Source organism: Lampris incognitus, chromosome 8 (assembly GCF_029633865.1).
Source record: "Lampris incognitus isolate fLamInc1 chromosome 8, fLamInc1.hap2, whole genome shotgun sequence".
NCBI classification, from domain to species: Eukaryota; Metazoa; Chordata; class Actinopteri; order Lampriformes; family Lampridae; genus Lampris; species Lampris incognitus.
Genome location: NC_079218.1, coordinates 39,947,892 through 39,972,065, shown reverse-complemented (window position 1 = coordinate 39,972,065; position 24,174 = coordinate 39,947,892). Strand labels below are relative to the sequence as shown.

Here is a 24,174-nt window from a genome sequence, read left to right as displayed (position 1 = left end):
TACAGTGCCCCCGATGGCTATTGTCTTTGATTAAATGAATGTGACATTGTTGTAACCGTAGTTGGAGAACTTCCAATGTTACTCAATAAGCCACTGGTATCATTAAGTCGCTCCCGGACTACCATCTTTCCTCTTAATGTCATACTTGTGGGATTGTGAATGAGAGGGGGGTGGGCCTCGTCTCTGAAAAGGCTATCAGCCAATCAGGGACTGAGAATTTAAACTGCCTTCTGTTTCAATCAAACTCTTTAATATTTACTACCGTTCCCTCTCACAAGCACCACTTCTCTTTATCTATTATCATTTATCAATCTCTCACACACACATCATCACCGTTTCTCACACGCTGCTCTTCTCTCTCACACACATACTCTCAAACAAAACATCATGCACTCTCTAGAACATCATCACACCCTCCATAGTAGTGTGTTGTGACAGAATGACAGTGTGAGTGGGTGTCCGGGTAGCATAGCAGTCTATTCCGTTGCCTATCAACAAGGGGATCGTCGGTTCGAATCCCTGTGTTAGCGCCGGCTTGGTCGGGTGTCCCTACAGACACAACTGCCCATGTCTTTGGGTGGGAAGCCGGATGAGGGTATGTGTCCTGCTCAATGCGCTAGCGCCTCCTCTGGTCAGTCAGGGTGCCGGGGGGGCAACTGGGGGGGAATAATGTGATCCTCCCACGCGCTACGTCCCCCTGGTGAAACTCCTCACTGTCAGGTGAAAAGAAGCAGCTGGCGACCCCACATGTATTGGAGGAGGCATGTGGTAGTCTGCAGCCCTCCCCGGATCGGCAGAAGGGGTGGAGCACTGACCGGGACGGCTCGCAAGAGTGGGGTAATTGGCCGGGTACAATCGGGGAGAAAAATCCATCCATTATTCAAACCGCTTATCCTGTTCTCAGGGTCGCGGGGATGCTGGAGCCTATCCCAGCAGTCACCCCCCCCCCCAAAAAAAACAGTGTAAGTAAGAGCGTGTTGGTGTTTGTGAGAAGGAATTATAGCGTGGGTTAAAGAGTATGATGCTGTATAGGTAAGAACAAGTAGGATCCTATATGACCAAAACGGTAGACATCCACACACACAAAAATATGCCTGAATGCTTACAAATAAGCACGCGTGTGCGCGCGCACACACACACACACACACACACACACACACACACACACACACACACACACACACACACACACACACACACACACACACACACACACACACACACACACACCAGCTACATCAAGGGGGAGTTATTTAGTCCACAGAGCGACTGAATGGTCAGGGGAGCAGCTAAGGCCTGAGTTATCAATGTGGCCGGGTAACTTAAGAGCTCTGTGGCTACGGTTACACTTGCACTAATCTATGGGATAAACACACTCACACGTACGCAAATAGACATTAGAAAGGCTTACACACATGCATACAAACATACCTTCACAAACACATTCACCACAAAAAAAGGATAGACATACACCACATCAGAAATAGATACACTTGTGCACAAACTCATACCTTGCAGATAAGAGGATTAACACATATGAGAAAGTACAGACACACACACACACACAACTACAGGAAAATACACAGAAACACAGTTTACTATGTTTATACAACATACATAAATGCACATATGTGCATGCAACCCCTGCAGGACCCCTGGCACAGGAATAGGTTTAGCAAGAACAGGAGACGGCAGCCAAGAGGACGATCTTCGTGTTGAGTTCCGAGCTGGCCCAGCATGGAGTAGTAACAGGCACACAGTTTTACTTCCATCATTAAATTTACAGTCCCAATGATAAACACGCAAACAAACATATTTTCTGATATTTTCTTTCACTACTGTGCATAATGGCAAAAACATAAACTTCCAAATCATGGACTTGCGATTGCTCATTTTAATGGCGAAGTCTGGTGGGACTTCCCCAGGAAGAAACGGTACAGCACACATATCTCATGCTTCACTGCAGCAGCCAATGTGAAGGGAGAAAAGAAGGGAGCGGGCAATTTGAAAGAGGAAGCTCAGATGTTGTGGTAAAAAAAAGCAGATATGGTAGAACAATTTCAGCAGATACTGCAACAATAACTAATACCCAGGTTCAACCATATTTTTTTCTGATAAACGCGGGGAAGACACTGTCATACCAGCACTAACGACCCTCTTTCATTTTAAATGGAATTTGGAGTCCATTGCACCATTGCAGTGGGTTTTGCAATTTGCCACCCATTGCAATTGCACGGTGGTGAAGTGGTAAGCGCGGTCGCTTCACAGCAAGAAGTTCCCTGGGTTCGAACCCCAACCTTGGGGGTCATCCCAGGTCATCCTCTGTGTGGAGGTTGCATGTTCTTCCCGTGTCTGCGTGGCTTTCCTCCGGGTGCTCCGGTTTCCTCCCACAGTCCGAAGACATGCAGGTCAGTTGAACAGGCCATATTAAATTGTCCCTAGGTGTGAATGTGTGTGTGTGTTTGTGTGTGTGTGTTGGTGCTGTGATGGCCTGACAGCCTGTCCAGGGTGTCTCCGCGCCTGCTGCCCAGTGACTGCTGGGATAGGCTCCAGCATCCCCGTGACCTTGACAGCAGGATAAGCAGTTTGGCTAATGGATGGATGGATGCATTGCAGTCTCACTATCACCATGCTGTCAGCAAGTTCAACAACAACAGCAAAAAACAACAAAAAAACAAAAAACAAAAAAACAACCTTCAAGAATATAGCTTTTCACTTTTAAATCAAAGTTTTCACCAAAATCAAAATGAGTCCCAAATTTAGCAAAAATAACCTTGGGGTCATGACGTCTGGGAAAAATTATGAATGTGTATCCCACAGCCAAACAACTTTATCATGAATAATGAGCTGCAATCAAGTGAAGGACTCAGTGCACCCTGCTTATTATTGTATCTAATTTGACTCCACCATTTCAGGTTCAAGAGGAGAGAAATTGCAATGTAGATCCCAATTAACCTCTATTATATGTTGGGCTAATTACACTTAAATCTGGGCCTAATCATAACTACTCAATCAGCAATGCTTTGCAGGGAAAAAAAACAACAACATAAAAAGACAATTTTGAGCTCCAAAAATCTAATGAAATTACATGCTATTTCTTTATATTGTGATTTGTTTTAAAATGGTAGGCTTGGGTTATCGGACAATTCATTCACATGACATGAGACACATCCCAGGTTGAACAGAACCACACAACACTGGAGTGAACCAAGCAAAGCAATGCGACGCCAAACCACACCGCACCGAGTAATACTGAATCATATGACATCACCTTACATGTAACGTCATATCATATTCTGTGGACAAGACGGCTTCAGGTCTTTCCAGATGATTTACCTAGTCTATCATACCGGGGGGGGGGGGGGAATCGAGGCTGGAATTTGGGCACTATTTGCTCTTTTTAACCACCAAGACACAGACAAATACAGTTGTACAGAGAACAACGGACGACTCCCTTGCCAGCAAGAGCAGAAAATTACACTTTTTTCCTGTTCAATGAAACATTTTTCGGTGAACCACAGCAATGACAAAAACCCCCGACATGTTCTAACAGTAAAAGCTTAGAAACAGTCCAGTCTACAAATCTGTGCCAAACCAAAGTGAGCCATGTCTTTTGGGACTCAGACTGCAGACAACGTGTAGCTGTGGGCTTCCTCCTCTCTGCATGCTGCAGAAAGGGCAGCCAGGCTTTTTAAAGCACCGCTGTGGTGGACCCGGCCTGCTGTTAAAGGACTGCTGTCATATGATGCCGTCATTACTTGATAACCGTAAAAGCACTGTCACTTAACCGTTACTGCTTCAAACTGCTATCACTATTACCATTATTAATACTACTACAACTACTACTACTACAGCTAGTACCACCATTTCTGCTACTTCTACCACGGGCTCTGCTAAGAATACAATTACCTTCACACCTTCTAGGAGAAATAAAGAAGAAAGAAGGCCACTTTACTTTGTCATTTGTGTTCTTACAACAGAATTTGTTCTCTGTATTTAACCCATCCTACTGTATAGGAGCAGTGGGCAGCTGCAGCACCCGGGGGCCTACTCCAGTTCTTCTTAGCTGTTGCCTTGCTCAGGGGCACAGGCAGGAGTATTAACCCTAACATGCATGTCTTTTTGATGGTGGGAGGAAACCCACGCAGACACGGGGAGAACATGCAAACTCCACACAGAAAGGAGCTGGGATGGCCTGGGGTTCGAACCCAGGACCTTCTTGCTGTCAGGCAACAGTGCTAACCACTGGGCCACCATGCTGCCAGCCAATAAATGCAGTCCATTTACCGTTTACTACTACTACTACAATGACTGCTCCTGGTATTACGACTACCACTGCTGCTATTGTTGTTATTTGTTGTTATTACTACAGATACAGCCACTGATGCACTTTTCAAACCCTAAAAATTAACATGCCATTAGAAACTAGTTAGTACTTCCTGTCTGATGCGGTATACTGTACATAAATTCACTCCACACAGACCCAGTGAAGAAGAAAAAATGCGAAGAGGAAAAAAGAAAATGAAAAGGGATCCTAATAAAACCTCAAACTTTTCCACGTTTCCACAATCTATGGTCTCTCTGAAAGTGTGACCGCCAAAAAAAAAAAAGAAAAGAAAAGAAAAAATAACCTTGGCTGATGAATTTATATCTTAAAGCCGGTCATGTTCATGTCCCCGGTAATTAAGTAGAACAGTAAGTATGTAACATCAGATCACAAATAGAAAAGCGAATTCATTTTTTTGGGGGGGGGGTTGATGTTTTGATGTTTAACACTAGGCAACAATTCAATCCCTCATTAAATTATTCGTTTTATTAAGCCTCTATCCTTCAGGCTACCATTAATTCTACTCAAAGAAGAAAAAAAAGGTCCTTACAATACCAGCAATCATCTTTTAATCAGCTGCCTGAAATATGAATATCAGTCCCCCTAGATATAAGGCAGAAACACTGGAAGAAGTGCATGTGCATTTATGTGCATAAACACACAGCTAAACCAAGAAACACAAGGCCCACAGCATGGAAATAATAAAAATGAGCCCCTATTCCAAAACAGATGTGACAAATATATCAGCCCGTATCACATGCTGTGCAAAATGCTTAAACTTTGACCAACATCCTTATGTGCACTCCACACACACACACACACACACACATACACATACACACACTGCCCAAATCGCTCCATAGCAAACAAGTATTCAGTTTTAATCAAACATTTTATGCTTGTTTACACACACACAGACGCACACACTCACCCTCTCTAGGTCTTGTCGAAGGTGTGTGAAGAGTTTGAGACGCCTGTACAAGACATCCTGCTCCTGCTGAGCCAGGTTGTCCACCTCGTCCCTTTTCGGGGTCATCAGAGGTCGGTTGAAGTTGGCCTTCCTCCTCAACTTCCAGAACTGGTACAGGAAATCAACCTTGAATGAATGAATTAATAAACAAGTAAGGAGAATTAAGAAAACTCCCACCACTTCTGTTTCCCCCTGATAACGGTGGGTTGACTCACACACAGTGTTTGGTTGTTTTTTTGGGTGAAGCGGAGTCGTGTGTAAGACCCCTTGGCTACATCAAACCTCAGTGGAGCGATGCGCCGCGTCAAAAAGCCTTCGGGAACCGAACACTTCCATTCTAATCGAGGCAGCTGGCAACACGGAGAGTCTTGCTAAAGAGTCTGAGGACATAGCTCAGAATAACGAAAAAATACACAAGCAGTCTATTTCTTTTTCACTTCCGTGCCCTTTTACATAGAGATGAGCTATGTAAACGTACACAAAAAAAGTGTGCAATTCATTAAAAAGATTTTCAGATTGGGCATCCAGGTAGCACAGCTGTCTATTCCGTTGCCTACCAACACAGGGATCACCTCCGGCTTGGTCAGGCGTCCCTACAGACACAATTGGCCGTGTCTGCGGGTGGGAAGCCGGATGTGGGTATGTCTTCGTTGTTGCACTAGCGCCTCCTCTGGGCGGTCGGGGTGCCTGTTCGGGGGGGGGGGGACTGGGGGGAATAGCGTGATCCTCCCATGCGCTACGTCCCCCTGGCAAAACTCCTCAATGTCAGGTGAAAAGAAGCAGCTGGCGACTCCACGTGAATTGGAGGAGACGTGGTAGTCTGCAGCCCTCCCCGGATCAGCAGAGGGGGTGGAGCAGCGACCAGAACAGCTCGTAAGAGTGGAGTAATTGGCCAGGTACAATTGGGGAGGAAAAAAAATTATTTTCAGATGGAACATATTCATACTCTGGGCTACATGAAATGGCTCTAGCTTTTTAATTGATTTGCCCTGCGATAAATAAAGATGCTGATCAGAGTCTCTCAATCACGAGACAAACTTTGGGTGGGGTCAAAGTTCATTTGCCGAGTTCAATTTTTACCCAATAGCCACTACATCTAGCTGAACATGGACGACATCAAATTGATTCTCGAGCTCAATACCCACTAAAAAAAACCACAAAAAAAAAACCCACACACAAAAAAAAAACGGAGTTAAGGGTCTACCCCAGGGTCTCCTCCCAGTTGGCCATGCCCTGGAAAACCTCCAAAGGAAGGCGCCCAGGAGGCATCCTAATCAGATGCCCGAACCACCTCAACTGGCTCCTTTCGATGCAAAGGAGCAGCGGCTCTACTCCAAGCTCCCTCCAGATGTCCGAGCTCCTCACCCTATCTCTAAGGCTGAGCCCAGACACCCTACGGAGGAAACTCATTTCAGCCGCTTGTATCCACGATCTCATTCTTTCGGTCACTACCCAAAGCTCTTGACCATAGGTGAGGGTTGGAACGAAGACTGACTGGTAAATTGAGAGCTTTGCCTTCCGGCTCAGCTCCCTCTTCACCACAACGGTCCAGTACAACACCCACATTACTGCTGATGCTGCACCAATCCGCCTGTCAATCTCCCGCTCCATCCTACACTCACTTGTGAACAAGACCCCGAGATACTCCCGGCCAACTGGGAGGAGACCCCAGGGTGCACCCAGAACTCGCTGGAGGGACTACATGTCCAATCTGGCCTGGGAACTCCTTGGGATCCCCCAGGAGGAGCTGGAGGGTGTTGCTGGGGAGAGAGCTGTCTGGATTGCCCTACTTAGCTTGCTGCCACCGCGACCCTACCCCGGAGAAGCGACTGAAGATGAATGAATGAAAAAAAAAACCAAACTTTTGTTGTGTACGCGAGGCTTCGGTATGGAAGGTGTTGGTGCAGCCGGTGAAAAGCTCCACCCAGGTTAGGTGTAGCCAAGAGCAGGGGAGAAAAAAAGACTTCTGACCACATAAAAAAAATACAATGGATACTGCATTTTTCTGTACTTTCTTTTATTCTAAATCCATCAATTCTTCACTAAAAGAGCCGCTGTATAGTAAGTGTTGAGAACTGAATTTCAATCAAAAAATACCCAGCAACACACAAAAAACCCCAAATAAACAAAAGTTTTACCCCTTCCTTAAGGAAAAGTAAAGCCGCTGCCACATCTTCACCTTACCCTGTCATATCTATCATATGTACTGAACACTTCATATTTCCTACCTGGCAGTCGGGCAGCCCCAGTCTTTCCGCCACCTCCCTGGGGTCCACCAGCCGGTAAAACTCGTCCTCCAGTTCCTGAAGTTTCTGTTTCCTTTGGCTCACCTTCTCTCTTTCCAGCTGGTCCCGCTCAGCTCGCTCGGATACCGACACCGGGCACGGTACCAACCTCTGCTCCAGGTCGCTGCTGCCGTTTGGCTGGTGCGGCTGCTCCAGTCTGAGCTCGGAGCCCGCGCCCACGGAGGTGTTGCTGGTGGTGTGGTTGCCATTGACAGTGGCGGTGTTGTTATTGGTGGCCTGGCTGACGGTGGCGGAGGTGCTGCTGTGCTCTAGGCAGAAGGACTTGAAACGCACCTCGTCGTTCTCAGCCAGGAGGGTCCTCATCTCCAGGCCGTGGTCAAAGGCGCAGGTCACATGGAAGGCCACGATACAGGAGGGCATGGAGCACTGCAAGGAAACAGGATTTAGAAAAAGGAATAAAAGACCGAATCGGCCAAACTAAATTGTCCCTAGGTGTGGATGTGTCGGCCCTGTGGTGGACTGGCGGCCTGTCCAGGGTGTCTCCCCACCTGCTGCCCAATGACTGCTGGGATAGGCGCCAGCATCCCGCGACCCCGACTGGCATAAACGGCTTAGATAATGGATGGATGGATGGATGGATGGAATAAAAGAGAGTGAGAGAGAGGGAATATGTGGTGACGTCCCCTATCAGTGTTCAATTTAACACAGGCAAAAAGCTACACAGATAAAAAAAAACAAAAAAAAACAAATGGGTTTTTTTCTTGGCTTAAAAGCATTTCCCTCTTTCTCTCTCTAAATCTGTCTCTCACCCTCTCCCTTTCTATCCCACATACAAAGAAACAGCAATCTATCTTTCATTCCCGATGCCTTGCGACCAACGTTTGCCTTTGAGCATCTAATTTTGTCAGAAAACCATTTCCTTTGCACCAGCCTAGTCACATCAAACACAATTCTCCATATTTCAGATGCTGTCCCAAGTGAATTAGCTGGCTTCAATGTGAGAGTATGTTTGTGCATGTGTGCATCTGTCAGTCCTTCCCATTACAAGTCAAACCAGGGGGTGGCCTCCCATAGAGGCCCCATATGCATGTACTTTTCTTTGTGCATATACCTGCACGGCAGCTGTAACAAAATCACAGACAAACACGTCCATACATTTCCATGAATATCTATCTATCCATCTATCCATCTATCTATCTATCTATATATATATATATTCCTGCATATGTGCAATGGTGTGTTAGCATGTTTCTGTCTACATGAGAATCTCTGTGTATGTTTCCAACTATGGGTGTCTGTGCAATTATATGGGTGTGTGCTCATGCATAAGTGCCTGCCTCTGTGTGTGTATGTGTGTGAGAGAGAGAGAGAGAGAGAGAGAGAGAGAGAGAGAGAGAGAGAGAGAGAGAGAGAGAGAGAGAGAGAGAGAGAGAGAGACTATCATGTTTTAAGCCTTTAGGGAAATATAGGGTTCAGAGTGTATCAGACTGTGTTGACAGGGAGCTGACTGGTTGTGCTGTGTGTCATAGCACCACACCGCCGAGGAAACACACTGTCTCCACTTGGCACCATCATCAGCATTGCATCATACAGTTTGGGGTGCTATTGTGTGAAAATTGTTACTCATTCGGGCACCTATCCTCCTGAAATGGTCTCTCACTGCCAAAGAAGCAACGATCATTTGAAATGTTAACATTTTCATCTTCCATCCATCCATCCATTATCCAAACCGCTTATCTTACTCAGGGTCGCGGGGATGCGGGAGCCTATCCCAGCAGTCATTGGGCGGCAGGTGGGAAGACACCCTGGACAGGCCGCCAGACCATCACAGGGCCACAAAGAAAAATAAATAAATAAATAAAATATACAGTAAATAGACCGTTCTTTCTTTTTTTATTCTCATCTTGTCTACTACAAAATAGTTTTACCTTGTTTTAGCAAATATTTAGTGGAGCGTTTCTTTTTTGTTATGTGCCTGATAGTTTGTTTTCTATAAAGTAAGTGTACTGAAAAAAGTGGATTAAAACTGAATTAATGTGCTTATCGAGTTTGGGTCTGTCATTGGTTTACCTTTATCAGGAATCAGGAACATTTATTTGTCATTTCATTTCATGCACTTGCGTACTATAGCCTAGTAGTACTATAGTCAGTACTATATTCTCAGATTAGAGTTGACACTTATGTCTGAAGTAATAATCACCATTTTGCTGTACGTTTTGAACAAAACAGCTGATCTTGATTATTAGCCCTGATGGTTTGAAAAAAAAAGTTTATTTCATTTAATGTATATTTAGTATTTATTATTATTTTTATATTACTATTATTTATCAGTTAATTAAGTATAATTAATTTAATGTATAAAACCTGTGTAGAACACTACTCTTATTTCATTTTTTTTTACAGCAACCCACCTTGCTTTTATTCCCTCTCTATTTTCTTGTTACTTTGGGTTTTATTATATATATATATATATATATATACATACACACACACACACACATATATACACATGTACATATATATATATAATTCGGTGAGTCAAGTAAATTCTTTTTTTTTTTTTATAAATTTTATTTCTGATTTTCCCCTTTTTTCTCCCAATTTAGTGGCCAATTGATCCCTATTTTAATTCAAACACCCACCCTCGTATTGCATGCGTTCGCCAACTGCATCTCTCCGGCCGGCAGTCTCGAAGGAAAGCGCCTCCCCACTTTCGTGACAAGGCGAATCCAAGCCGAACCACTGTTTTTCCGACACACACAGAGACGCATTCACATGACGAACACAAGCCGACTCCGCCCCCCTCCCGAAGACAGCGTTGCCAATGATTGCTGCTTCATCGAGTCCGGCCATAGTCGGATCTGACGAGACCGGGGCGCGAACCCCAGTCCCCAGTGGGCAACTGCATCGACACCAAGCCGACGCTTAGACCGCTACGCCACCGCGGACCCAGTCAAGTAAATTCTTTATGAGACAGTACAAGCCTGTTTCATGCCATCAGCAATCATATATATGTATACACACACATATATACACACATATATACATATACACACATATATATGTATGTATGTGTGTGTGTGTGTGTGTGTGTGTGTGTGTGTGTGTGTGTGTGTGTGTGTGTATGTATGTATGTATGTACACATTTAACGTATAAGTAACACTTGTGCAGACCCATTTAGGATAGCATCTAAATTCACTGACTATCTAAACTTTGGGTGTATTCATGCATTTTCGAAACCTCACAAATACTTTGGGCACAGCATTACATTACATAATAAAAAGGAGTCACCATCTGAGTTACTGTGTACCAAGCTCACGCAGGTCCACACGGAGCCGCTCCTCTTATCGTGCTGTTCTGTTGAGCAGCCAAGCAAAGAGGAGCGGAGCCACTGGGAGGTCCAGGAGACTGAACCCCAGAGATTTTATTTTTCGGATACCCAAGCTCTATTTCATGTCTTTTCATGCATTCATACACCTTATTCATAAATATGCATCCTGTTGAGTTATTTTAATATTAAATGTTGAGCTTAAAAACTGTGGATCTTCAAGTCATGTGTGTATTATATCTGGGTGCTGGGTTAACTTGAAACTGATAACTAAACGTCAAATCAACCAAACAATACTTGACTTGAACACACTGTCACCATTTAGACTGTCTTTTTTTGGGGAGGGGGGATTCCCCCCCTTTTTCTCCCTATGGTACATGGTCATTACCCCACTCTTCCAAGCCGTCCCGGCCGATCAAGGGAGGGCTGCAGATACCACATGCCTCCTCCGATACATGTGGAGTCACCAGCCGCTTCTTTTCACCTGACAGTGAAGAGTTTCACCAGGGGTACATAGCACATGGGAGGATCACGCTATTCCCCCCAGCCCCCCACCCCCACCCCGAACAGGCGCCCCGACCGATCAGAGGAGGCGCTAGAGCAGCGACCAGGACACATACCCACATCTGGCTTCTTACCCGCAGACACGGCCAATTCTGTCTGTAGGGACGCCCAACCAAGCCGGCGGTAACACGGGGATTCGAACCGGTGATCCCCGGTTAGTAGGCAATGGAATAGACTGCTGCACTACCTGAATGCTGCCATGGAGTCATATTTTGTACTTTGTTTTTAATCAACACTGCCAGCTTAGGATGAGAGCTGAGCTACGGCTTTCTGCGCTGGCACAATAGTAAAAAAAAAAAAAAAAGTGGGGAAAAAAGTGTGAACTTAGTCCTTCTGATGTGTAAGTACTCCTGAGGTCAGCTGGTTGCAAGGATTCAAGAAAACTACCCAAAGTTCTGTCAGATTTAGAGCCAACTATAAAAGAGTCATTATCCTATACAGATGGTTGCTTGCCCCTTTTTTTTGGTGTTTTGCAGCTTCTTTCATGGTTTACTTTTTTTGAAAAAGTTAAGGACAGCTTTGCTCTGGATAGTTTCCTATGTTTTTTAGTGCTCAAAGTGGAGAACATTTCAACTTTCAGCAAAACTACCCTGTACACGCTTTAAATAGTTGCTTAGAGCCACCACCATCACGTTCCATAAACATCAGTTCAGCACTGTTAGCAAGAAGTGAAGTGTCCAGTGGACGCAGGTCTGTGTTTGCAGCCTAACACATGGCTTCTGTTTTCATGTAATTGTGGTTAATTTTTAATCAACTGTAGTTAAAATACTTATGAGCCACATTTTTGTTGAACTTACTGACAGCAATAGTAATGCTAAGAATTGATTTAGTTGATTTGGTGATAGAGGATTTAGTGATCACCCTGAAGATCTGAAATGAAACAGTGCTGTTATGTCAGCGCCTTCCCCAATGTCAAAACAAAAAACGCCCCTATGGCTGAACCGGGCTGCAGTCACTGGTGGCAAAGGTCTCAGTGTGCCCTTTCTGCTCGCAAGGCACAACAGTTTTTTGCCTTCAAGAGGGGTTCATCTCAGTCTGTGTGTACACAGGTGTGCATCTATTACCCCTTTCACACCGGCCAAAAAACCCCGATAACATCCGCCTTTGGTGGCGAATGTTACATTGACCAAAGGAGGATGTTAGTGGGGTTTTTTGGCCAGAGTGAAAACGCCATATGTAACACCTCAATCATGTCGGTACCAGTGTCTGTTCCACCAACCTGCAAGCGAGTAAGGTGCAAGAGTGTGTGTGGAAAAGTGTGTGTGTGTCCCACCCTCCCACACGTAGGTGGAGTGTCTACCCCATCAATCTGTGTCTGTGTTGGTGAGTGTGTGTGTCTGAGTCCCACCCTCCTGTGCGCAGGTAGGTGGAGTGTCTGCCCCATCAATCTGTATCTGTGTTGGTAAGTGTGTGTGTTCAACTGACCTGTATGCAGGTACCCGTGTGTTCTCGACACAGGCTGCAGGACAAGGCCCAGCGGCTGGCGGGGATGTGGGATACCTTCGTGATGGGCTCCATCTTCTCTGGACAGCCTATACTCACCTAGGGAGAGGGAGCATAACCACAACGCTACAAATTAAGAGTCAGTCATGCATGCCTTCTGATTCCATATGCAATCTGCTATACATATGCATTATAAATAAAAATTAATAAATTTAAATCAATTAAATTAATATAAATTATAAATAAACCTACTTGATTTAAATTACAGAGATTATATAGTCAAGATGACAAAAATAAAACAAGGATTTCTTTTCAATATCAGATTTTTACTTGCCTTGCATCTTGCAAAGTGATTGAAACCACAAGACTTTTTTTTTTGCTTTTTTTTTTTTTTAATAGTGGCAAGCTGCTCAGCTTTAGTAAATAAATTCTCATTAGGACAATAGGAAAATAGACAGGGGCTGACACAGTAGAGAAAATTCTGGCAGGATTGGACCAATGGGATCATTGAAGGTATGGCTACGATAATCAGCCTTCTCCATTCCATAACATATCTAATTTTGATTAATCTATCTAAATTCAAATGGATATGTTAATGTCACTTTTTTAAGACACATTTTTGAAACTTTCTAACCCACTGTAGGAATCAGCTGACCCTATGGAGGATCATGAACTCAGGACTCCAACCTTCTCAAGGCAGTGATGTGAATGTTGACAGGACGTATCATATACTGAGGAAAGTACTCACCGTACCTGGAGATTTAAAAGAACTAAAACTGTACAAGAGAGGATAACGCACCCTCAGTCCTCATCTGCATTAACTAGCTGAACTCTCGGCAATGAACACTGAGCTCTGGCCTGGATGCTGCAGGCTCAGTCACCCCCAATCACACACAATGAGATACTGAGGACCCAAACAGAGTCCTTACACTGAGCTGTTTCTGTTACTGCCACATTTCAAATGTTATGGCGGTCTTGGTTCGACTCGATGACAGGCTAAAATCATGTTCAGACCAACTTAACCAGTTGCAAATGTGGACCAAAACAGGCACGTGATGATGTGTGACTGAACTTCAAAGTCAAAATCAATTGGAAAGGCACTGGGGCCCTCATCTTCAGACTTGGGACATCTATCGCTATAATGGGGTTAGCTTTGGCACAGCTCTAGCTTTCTTGTTTTCCATCAAGCTCGTCTTCTATTAATTTCTTGCCTTCATCCAACTGATATCCAACTTCAATCTAGGCCTGCACTCCTTGTTGTCACTTTCTGTGAAATACGCTCTAACGCTGACGGATGCTCTAAAACCCATTACCCAGATGCTAACTTGGGGTGGTAAAAGTGATTGCTCAGTCAATAAATTGCATTACACATTACACAGACACTTTCTCTTTCTTCCAGGGTAAAATTCATATTATGATCAACGCCTCCCATCCCTGGTTTACTGGTGTAACAGGGGGACATCGAAGATACCAACACCTCATTCCGCGTTGCTGACACACATGGGACCCAGTGTGGTGGACCTGCCGGTGTTAACCAACTAAACTCTGGGTAGACTTGTGAGAAGCTGGGACAAGGTGTTTTACTGCAACACTTCCCACACCACCATCACTGTCATCTTCATCTACACCCCTTTTTTATCCTTCTTCTTCTTCTTCTTTATTTATTTTTATCCCCCCCCCTCCCTTTTTCTCCTCAATTGTAATTGGTCAATTACCCAGCTCTTCCAAGCCATCCTGGTCACTGCTCCACCCCCTCTGCCAATCCGGGGAGGGCTGCAGACTACCACATACCTCCTCCAATACATGTGGAGTCGCCAGCTGCTTCTTTTCACCTGACAGTGAGGAGTTTCACCAGGGGGACGTAGCGTGTGGGATTCGCTATCCCCCCCCACCCCGGACAGGTGCCTCGACTGACCAGGGGAGGTGCTAGTGCGGGGACCAGGACACATACCCACATCCAGCTTCCCGCCTGCAGATACGGCCAATTGTGTCTGTAGGGATGCCCAAACAAACCGGAGGTAGCAAGGGGATTTGAACTGGCGATCCCCGTGTTGGTAGTCAATGGATTAGACTGTTACGCTACCCGGACGCCCCTTTTTTATCCCTCTAAATGTAAGCAGTTGGAGACAGGCTAAAACCAAATGTGGTCCGCGGTGGCGTAGCGGTCTAAGCATCGGCTTGGTGTCGATGCAGTTGCCCACTGGGGACTGGGGTTCGCGCCCCGGTCTCGTCAGATCCGACTATGGCCGGACTCGGTGAAGCAGCAATCATTGGCAACGCTGTCTTCGGGAGGGGGGCGGAGTCGGCTTGTGTTCGTCATGTGAATGCGTCTCTGTGTGTGTCGGAAAAACAGTGGTTCGGCTTGGATTCGCCTTGTCACGAAAGTGGGGAGGCGCTTTCCTTCGAGACTGCCGGCCGGAGAGATGCAGTTGGCGAACGCATGCAATACGAGGGTGGGTGTTTGAATTAAAATAGGGATCAATTGGCCACTAAATTGGGAGAAAAAAGGGAAAAATCAGAAATAAATTTAAAAAAAAACAAAAACAAATGTGTACTTGCTCCTTAAAAGTGCATTAAGCTCTATAATTACCCTTGCTTCTCAAAGGTGGGCTTTTGGTACGAGAGGTTTGACAACTTGCCACCCTAACGCCTGTTAAGAGCTAATCCACTCTAAACCAGTGAAGAATCCACCTCCAAGGCTAACAGCCCATGTCCAGGCCCCCGTTCATGACACGGGCCTCCAGACATCAACAGAACATTATCCGTCAGACACCACCTCTCCCTTCCTCACTCCCTCACTCAGCTGGGTTTAAGATTGTAAATTCAGGGGCCGAACCACATCTGACTCGACCGAACCATCACCACCGAGAGCACCATCTATCTGCAAAATGACAACTACGTACACATTCCCATCACCTACACCAAGCCGCCTCAGCCCGGCTCTAGCCAACCTGCCACCGCGGCCAGGCCAGCTGACCACACCAATCTGACACCTTCAATTCTGGTTATCCTCCTCCCTGTCGGGGGGCCATCCTTCACTCTCGTCGCGAACCAATATCACACTTAATCTGTAACTAGCACCAGTGTTGAAGTAGTTTTGCAAGTGGATTTATCATAGCCTCTTCTGTTGCTCGTATCCCCCCCTGATTTTCCTTCACAGCCAAAAGCATGTCAAACATTGCTTTAAACCAGTCTGCACTTGAACCCCTGACTGCAGGAGGTGTGTTATAATGGTTAGGGAAGGTTCACTGGTTCAAGTACTAGTCAATGAATTTTAATCATGTGGGTCGCATAATGATAATGTCCTCTGTCTTTCTTCATCACTAAATTGCTAATTCATCTATTCATCCCGAGTCTCACACACACACACACACACACATCTATTCATCCCTATTTTTTAACTTTATTCATTCAATTTTCGTTGCGTTTTTATTTTTTTCCCTGCTTTTATTTCGATTTCTTCCCATTAATCCATTTAGCTATTATTTCATGTAGTGTTGCTTATTTTGCTGGCAAACTACTTCTTTCAATAAAGTAATGACCCTGACAGTGAATGTGTCTTTGTGTGTGACCGAACTAAACAATCCATCCATCTATTATCCAAACCGCTTATCCTGCTCTCAGGGTTGCGGGGATGCTGGAGCCTATCCCAGCAGTCATTGGGCGGCAGGTGGGGAGACACCCTGGACAGGCCACCAGGCCATCACAGGGCGCCCACACACACACACACACACACACACACACACACATCTAGGGACAATTTAGTACGGCTGATTCACCTGACCTACATGTCTTTGGACTTGGGAGGAAACCGGAGCACCCAGAGGAAACCCCCGCAGACACAGGGAAAACATGCAAACTCCACACAGAGGACGGTCCGGGACGACCCCCAAGGTTGGACTACCCCCGGGGATCGAACCCATGACCTTCTTGCTTGCTGTGAGGCAACTGCGCTAACCACTGTGCCACCATGCCACCGCCGAACTAAACCAATCGCTGTCAAAGTTCAATGTGTTGGACTGATCTTAGCAGGCCTAAGGGAGACAGTCATTCCAAAGAATATGGTGGCCTGAATAGTAATATCAAATTTTAATTGAACTGATTAATTAGTCGCCTCACTTGTTCTTTCAATTTGTTGGAGTCATAATACCTCAAAACCCTACAGCAGTTATTGTATGGCATGTGTAAAACGCTCCATTCCAGCTGCAGGTTCAGAGCCATTTTGGCCAGAGCTGCAGTGTCCTGAACAAAACCAGCAGGTCACAGAGCAGCACCAACCCACCCGCAGTGCAAAATACAACCCGGTTGAAAGCACTCGTCTCTAAACTACCAGTCCTTCCTTCCTCTCTTCCTTGCTCTCCCTCTCTTCATTTCTATCAGAGACCCATTCTACTTCCATCACATTCACATTCTCCTTTGTGAAACAGGCCAATCGGAGTAGACCTCGCTCTCTTTGCCCTCTACTTGTGTGGAGCCTGGCTGATGAGTCCCCCTTCCGTTGCCCACACAGCCATTGTATCTTTCCCCCAATCCTCTCGCCTTTGTTTAGGCCCGGAGCTATCCTTGGGGACTGAATGTGTCTTGTATGAGGACATCCGCCAGGAGGAGAGTTGATTGGCTCCCCATTCACTCCATTCAAAGATAAATATGCAATTCACACATCGCTGACACCCTGCCTTCACACACGTCATACAAGAGACTTCTGATGGCGAAGGAGTTGACTTTCAGAACTGAGGAACAGGGACGAGTTGACTTGAATATCACACACACACACACACACACACACACACACACACACACACACACACACACACAGAATATTTGTTCAAAGGCACCCCAAAATGACCGGAGAGCAAACAAACACCAACCTGCAAACACTCACACAAATACAAAAAAAAAAAAAAATCCTTAGCGTTTGAAGGGAAAACAAAAGTGAAGAGCGTTGGGAAAACAATTAGACCAATCAAGGGTGAACGAAGGCAATTAGAGCTAAAAGGGCTGAGGACGCCAAAAGCCACTCCATTACAGGGAGATGTGCTGGTGGAGTGTATATATGTGAGTGTGAGTTTGAGTGTGTGTGTGTGTGTGCATGCATTTGTGTGTGTGTGTGTGCGCGCGTGAACAGCCAAAAGACACACGTCTGACTGTCACGACAACCTTACCCTGTTTGCAGCATGTTGACTAACCCACCTGCGTTCTAAAACCACACAGAAGAGGACCCATGTGAACCCATTTGGAGCTTCCAGATAGGCAGCCAATTCAATTGACAGCATTAAATCGACCAGTAATGTGCAACGAAGAGGCAGGCCTGTTCCGAAAGTAGCTTATGTAGTCTACAGACTGTTGGGGCTCTGGACTACATTCACTGGTGCAGCAGTATTCTATCATTTGTCACATCAGTTCATGTGTATATGGGTTTTAATTTCCACCAATCACTACACCAGCTGATTCCACTTCGCTGATTAACACACCTTCTACCAGATGGAGGAGGACTAATTGGTGAAATCAGGTGTCATGATGGGTTGACTCTATTGTTGGTGGATATATGTGGGGCTGTTGAATGCTATGGCAGCTACCTTAATATATCCACTGTCCATTATCCAAACCGCTTATCCTACGTAGGGTCGCGGGGATGCTGGAGGCTATACCAGCAGCCATTTGGCGGCAGGCGGGGACAGCCCCTAGACAGGCCACCAGTCCTTCACAGGGCTGAAACACATCCACACCTAGGGACAATTTAGTATGGCCGATTCACCTGAGGAGCACCCGGAGGAAACCCACACAGACACGGGGAGAACATGCACACTCCATACAGAGGACAACCTCCAAGGTTGGACAACTCCGGGGCTCAAACCCAGGACCTTCTCGCTGTGAGGCAACCGTGCTTACCACTGCACCACGGTGCCACCCACCTCTCTCTCTCTCTATATATATATGTGTGTGTGTGTATGTGTATGTATGTATGTATGTGTATGTATATGTGTATGTATGTATGTAAGCACCCAGGCAAGTTTCTGGTTGCCGTATGTCTCATATGGTCTGATTCCTTTCCTCCATTTTACAAAATCTGTGCATGCGTGTAAATAGTGTGAAGACACTTGACACTTTTGATTATGATTAGCGCTTAAAAGTGATGGCGGGTAATTTCTGAGACAGGGAAGAAGCACGGTTGTGTTCAAATGGATTCTCACTCTATTATAAATTTAATTTGTCTAGTTGTATGTAAATTCTGCCCTTTCTTGATACATGACGCCAGCCAGTATGGGGCCTGTTTAGACCTACTATTAAGCAATTTTGATTTAATTATGGTAGTGGAATGGGACTCTGAGAAAATCTAAAGTATTTTGAGAACAAAATACATTCCATCCATCCATCTATTATCCAAACCGCTTATCCTACTCAGGGTCGTGGAGATGCTGGAGCCTATCCCAGCAGTCATTGGGCGGCAGGCGGCGAGACGCAAAAAAAACAAACAAAAAAAACACATTTATGACAAAAAAAACCCCATTTATATGAAAGCCTATTGTCCACTAAACATTGATATTATTTTTCCTTGCAAAATCCCTCCCATGCATAAGCACTCTCATTGAGTCTCGTGAAAACTGGGCAACCGCGCAGAATGCTAAATGACTTTTTAAATGCTTGGTGTCCCATAAACATTGATCTTTGCTCCAGTTTAAATGAATCTGCCATAGGATCCCATCGAAGCTCTGCTTCAGTAGGAATCTATGGTCTGTGCTTCCATGCACAAATTCATGTAGACTACGCAGGCTGCTGAAATCAGATGATGTCAGCATGATAGTGCGGTCGCTTCCACTAAAATATTGAATTGCACCATGAGTGATGTGTGATGGAGACACATTGGTCAGCGTTTCATTGGCACATTTCTTTAATCAAATTTTAGGGGAGGCAGCGCTTCTTTTCTCATGTAGTCTTAAAACAACCTCCTCTCGTGTTTTTTTTTTTTTTGATAGACTTTATTAATCCCCATGGGGAAATTCTGCTCTGCATTTAACCCATCCTAGCTGTGTAGCTAGGAGCAGTGGGCAGCCGTCGTGCAGCGCCCGGGGACCAACTCCAGTTCTTCTTTCCATTGCCTTGCTCAGGGGCACAGACAGGAGAATTAACCCTAACACGCATGTCTTTTTGATGGTGGGAGGAAACCGGAGCACCTGGAGAAAACCCACCGCAGACATGAGGAGAACATGCAAACTCCACACAGAAAGGACCTGGGATTTGGGGCATCTGGGTAGCGTAGTGGTCTATTCCATTGCCTACCCACACGGGGATCAGCGGTTTGAATCCCCGTGTTGCCTCCAGCTTGGTTGGGCGTCCCTACAGACAAAATTGGCCATGTCTGCGGGTGGGTAGCTGTCCTGATCGCTGCACTAGCGCCTCCTCTGGTTGGTTGGGGCGCTTGTTCAGGGGGGAGGGGGAACTGGGAGGAATAGCGTGATCCTCCCACGTGCTACGTCCCCCTGGTAAAACTCCTCACTGTCAGGTGAAAAGAAGCGGCTGGTGACTCCACATGTATCGGAGCAAGCATGTGGTAGTCTTCAGCTCTCCCCGGATCGGCAGAGGGGGTGGAGCACAGATCAGGGCAGCTCGGAAAAGTGGGGTAATTGGCCAGATACAATTGAGGAGAAAAAGAGGGGAAATTTTTTTTTTTTAAAAAGGACCTGGGATGACCTCCAAGGTTGGACAACCCGAGGGTTCGAACCCAGGATCTTCTTGCTGTGAGGCAACAGCATCAACCACTGGGCCACCATGCCACCCAATTACTAATTAATTCTAATTTACTGGCTGAAGACAGGGCACGTTACTGTAAAAAACAAACGTTTGTGGCTGGATATAATTTCACTGACCAATTATCTCTAGCCCGTCCTTTGCATCTTAATGACCCCACTAAATGTCTGAGCTTTCTGAGCTTTCAATGGATAGACACATTTATAAATCCATCCATCCATTATCTGAACCGCTTATCCTGCTTTCCGGGTCGCGGGGATGCAGGAGCCTAGTCCAGCAGTCATTGGGCAGCAGGCGGGGAGACACCCCGGACAGGCCGCCAGGCCATCACACACACACACACACACTCATACCTAGAGACAATTTTAGTATGGCCGATTCACCTGACCTACATGTCTATGGACTGTGGGAGGACATCGGAGCCCCCGGAGGAAACCCACGCAGACACAGGGAGAACATGCAAACTCCACACAGAGGACGACCCGGGACGACCCACCAAGTTTGGACTACCCTGGGGCTCAAATCCAGGACCTTCTTGCAGTGAGGCGATCACGCTAACCACTGCACCACTGTGCCGCACATTTATAAATAGTTCGTGGAAATAAAGCTATTATACTTAAAATTCTTAAGGTTTACACGTTTCTGGTTGCCTATAATAATGTATCTGGAGCAACATCCAACATGTTCTGTATTAGAATTTAGTTGAAGATTCTGTATTCAGTGAACAGAGGTGCTGCTAATCCAGTGCCATATGCAGAGGATTCGGATTTACACTTGTCTGTTTCCGGCTAAGGTCACATTCCAATCACCATGTCAGCTATGTGTTGACAGCCTGCATCAATAAACTTTTTTTCCTCCCCTTATCCAGATACAGAATGCATGATAACACCAGGTATAAATGGGATTTGGAAGTGATAAGCGGTTAGGAGCTCATGAGAGAGGTCGATAGGATTTCCGAGATGAGAGCAAATTAGAGTAAGTAGAGGCTGAAATGATACAGAGAGGAGGATATGATTCAGTCGGTAGGGTGATGATTAGAAAGGCACATTTTGGGGAAATTAGTTTTTAGCGTAGAACAGGATATGTAGAGAGACTACGGGATGATTACTACAGCGCCAGGGGGGTTTCAACTTCGTTCAATGTTGAGTTTATTGGCAGTTCATTAAGTAAGTTTGCACATACTCGAAATATGTCTCAGAGGGGTGCACAAAATGGAGTTACAGACATAACTCAGTGTTTTAAAGGGGTTATGTGCAATACTTCAGCTTAAATGTAGTATAAGATCAATACCACCAAATGAAGCAAACTAAACAACTCAAACTATGCACTGATCGCAGTGAACTGGTATCTACCGAGTACATTCAAAGATGGTTGATATTGGCAAAGCTGATGTCCATCCATCCATTATCCAAACTGCTTATCCTGCTCTCAGGGTCACGAGATACTGGAGCCTATCCCAGCAGTCATTGGGTGGCAGGCGGGGAGACACCCTGGACAGGCAGCCAGGCCATCACAGGGCCAACATACAAACACAGGGACAATTTAGTACGGCCGATTCTTTGGACTGTGGGAGGAAACCAGAGCCCCCGGAGGAAACCCACGGAGACACAGGGAGAACATGCAAACTCCACACAGAAGACGACCTGGGGGTGACCCCCAAGGTTTGACTACCCCGGGGCTCGAACCTGGGACCTTCTTGCTGTGAGGCGACTGTGCTAACCACTGCACCACCATGCCGCCTGCAAACCTGATGTGTAGGTTCTTTTTTTTTTTTGGCTTGTCTTTTTTGTTTTGATATGTCGCTATAATTCGCACGGCAGATGTTATAGTCATCCCCTTTCAATAGAGGTGGAAAACTGAGAATTTAATTGACCTTTATCTAAAATCTAGAAAGCATCTATGTACCGAATATTACGGGAACAGCCAAGCATCTAAGTTACAAGTATGTCAGGAACCATGGGAAAAGTTATCTTTCTGTGCAAGGTGCACACAATAGAAACTAATAATCACAAATATACTTAGCACAAAAAGTAAGCAAATTTGTGTTTGTTAGATTATTTCTTTGTTGTAACAATGCTTCTTGGCAATAAATCTTATACCATTGGAAAGCCTGTTTATTTCCCTTTTAAATGGTGCCACATTTGTAAGGAACATGCATTTGTAGGATGAGAAGCAGAGCTGAGTATGTGGGTTGCGCCCATGAAAAATTTGCCAAATCTTCTCTGCCAATGCCAAACAGCTTATTTTGCTGTTGCTATTGAATCTTGTGTTGAGCTTCTGGTACCCCAGGTGCTGACAATCAGGTGCCTGATATAAGATTTATTGCCAAGAAGCATTGTTACAACAAAGAAATAATCTACCAAACACACATTTCCTTACTTTTTGTGCTAAGTTTAGTTAATGTTTGCATATAGCGGGTCATGTGAACAGTATTAACTGGCTTTCTTAGCCCAGTCTGTGGCTGTCTGTCAATATGTGGGTTATCTCACCTCGGGGATCCATAAGGCACAGCTGACGTGGACCCACTTGGTTCCACTGCGGGTGGGCTTGAGGGCCCCTCCTCTCTTGGGGCAGAGCAGGCATTTGGGCTGGACACCAAGAGCGCAGGTTCGACACAACCAGTTCCCCTGGGGCACCTTCAGGATGCCATAACATGCCTGGGGCCCAGAGAAAGACAGGGAGAGAGAGAGAGAGAGAGAGAGAGAGAGAGAGAGAGAGAGAGAGAGAGAGAGAGAGAGAGAGAGAGAGAGAGAGAGAGCGACAGGAGGGGGCAAGAGAAGGAGCGGGATAGACAGAATGAAAATAATGAGGGGTGCAGATGGATAGAATAGACAGAGGACGAGAGAGAGAGAGAGAGAGAGAGAGAGAGAGAGAGAGAGAGAGAGAGAGAGAGAGAGGGAGAAAGACAATCAATACCTTCCGTTATATTTTGTTATGGTTTTCTTCTTAAAGCAGTCCACCATGCGAGAGGGAGGGACACGCACACACGCACCGCATGCACATGCACACACACACACACACCTTGCCCCCCTCATTTGCTTCACAAAAATTACAAAAATGTTCTTGTACTGACATGGTAGATTTTAGATTCCCAAATCAGAATCAACTTTATTGGCCAAGTGTGCATATGCACATGAGGAATTTGACTGGTTCACAGCGGCTTCTAGCACTTGCACACTTGCACACACACACACACACACACACACACACACACACACACACACACACACACACACACACACACACACACACACACGAAACAAACAAAAACAAAAAAGTAAAAACAGAAGAAATAAATGGAACAATGAACAGGACATTGGAGCCAAGCATGTATGCACAATAGGTATGTCACTACTACACAGAGTTTTGTTATGGTTGAAAAATCAACAAGTTATGCCCATATGTTATACCATATTGCTTATATACCATATTGCCCATACACTATACCATATACCAATAACACAACTCCACAACCCATCATGCCCATATACAATACTATATACTCACGCTATATTACACTATCTTATATGCCAAAAGTATACACTTTAT

The 24,174-nt window shown here is 45.5% G+C and overlaps 1 protein-coding gene across 1 annotated transcript in view; it reads right to left on the bottom strand.

Moving 5' to 3' along the window:
- jade2 (jade family PHD finger 2) overlaps window positions 1–24,174 on the bottom strand; it is a 139,590-nt gene that overhangs the window by 90,617 nt on the left and 24,799 nt on the right. The window contains exons 4-7 of the mRNA XM_056284300.1: window positions 23,115–23,282; window positions 12,862–12,978; window positions 7,526–7,969; window positions 5,259–5,423 (exon numbers count right to left, since the gene is read on the bottom strand). Of these exons, the coding sequence (XP_056140275.1) occupies window positions 5,259–5,423; window positions 7,526–7,969; window positions 12,862–12,978; window positions 23,115–23,282 (894 nt within the window). The remainder of the gene's footprint in view (window positions 1–5,258; window positions 5,424–7,525; window positions 7,970–12,861; window positions 12,979–23,114; window positions 23,283–24,174) is intronic.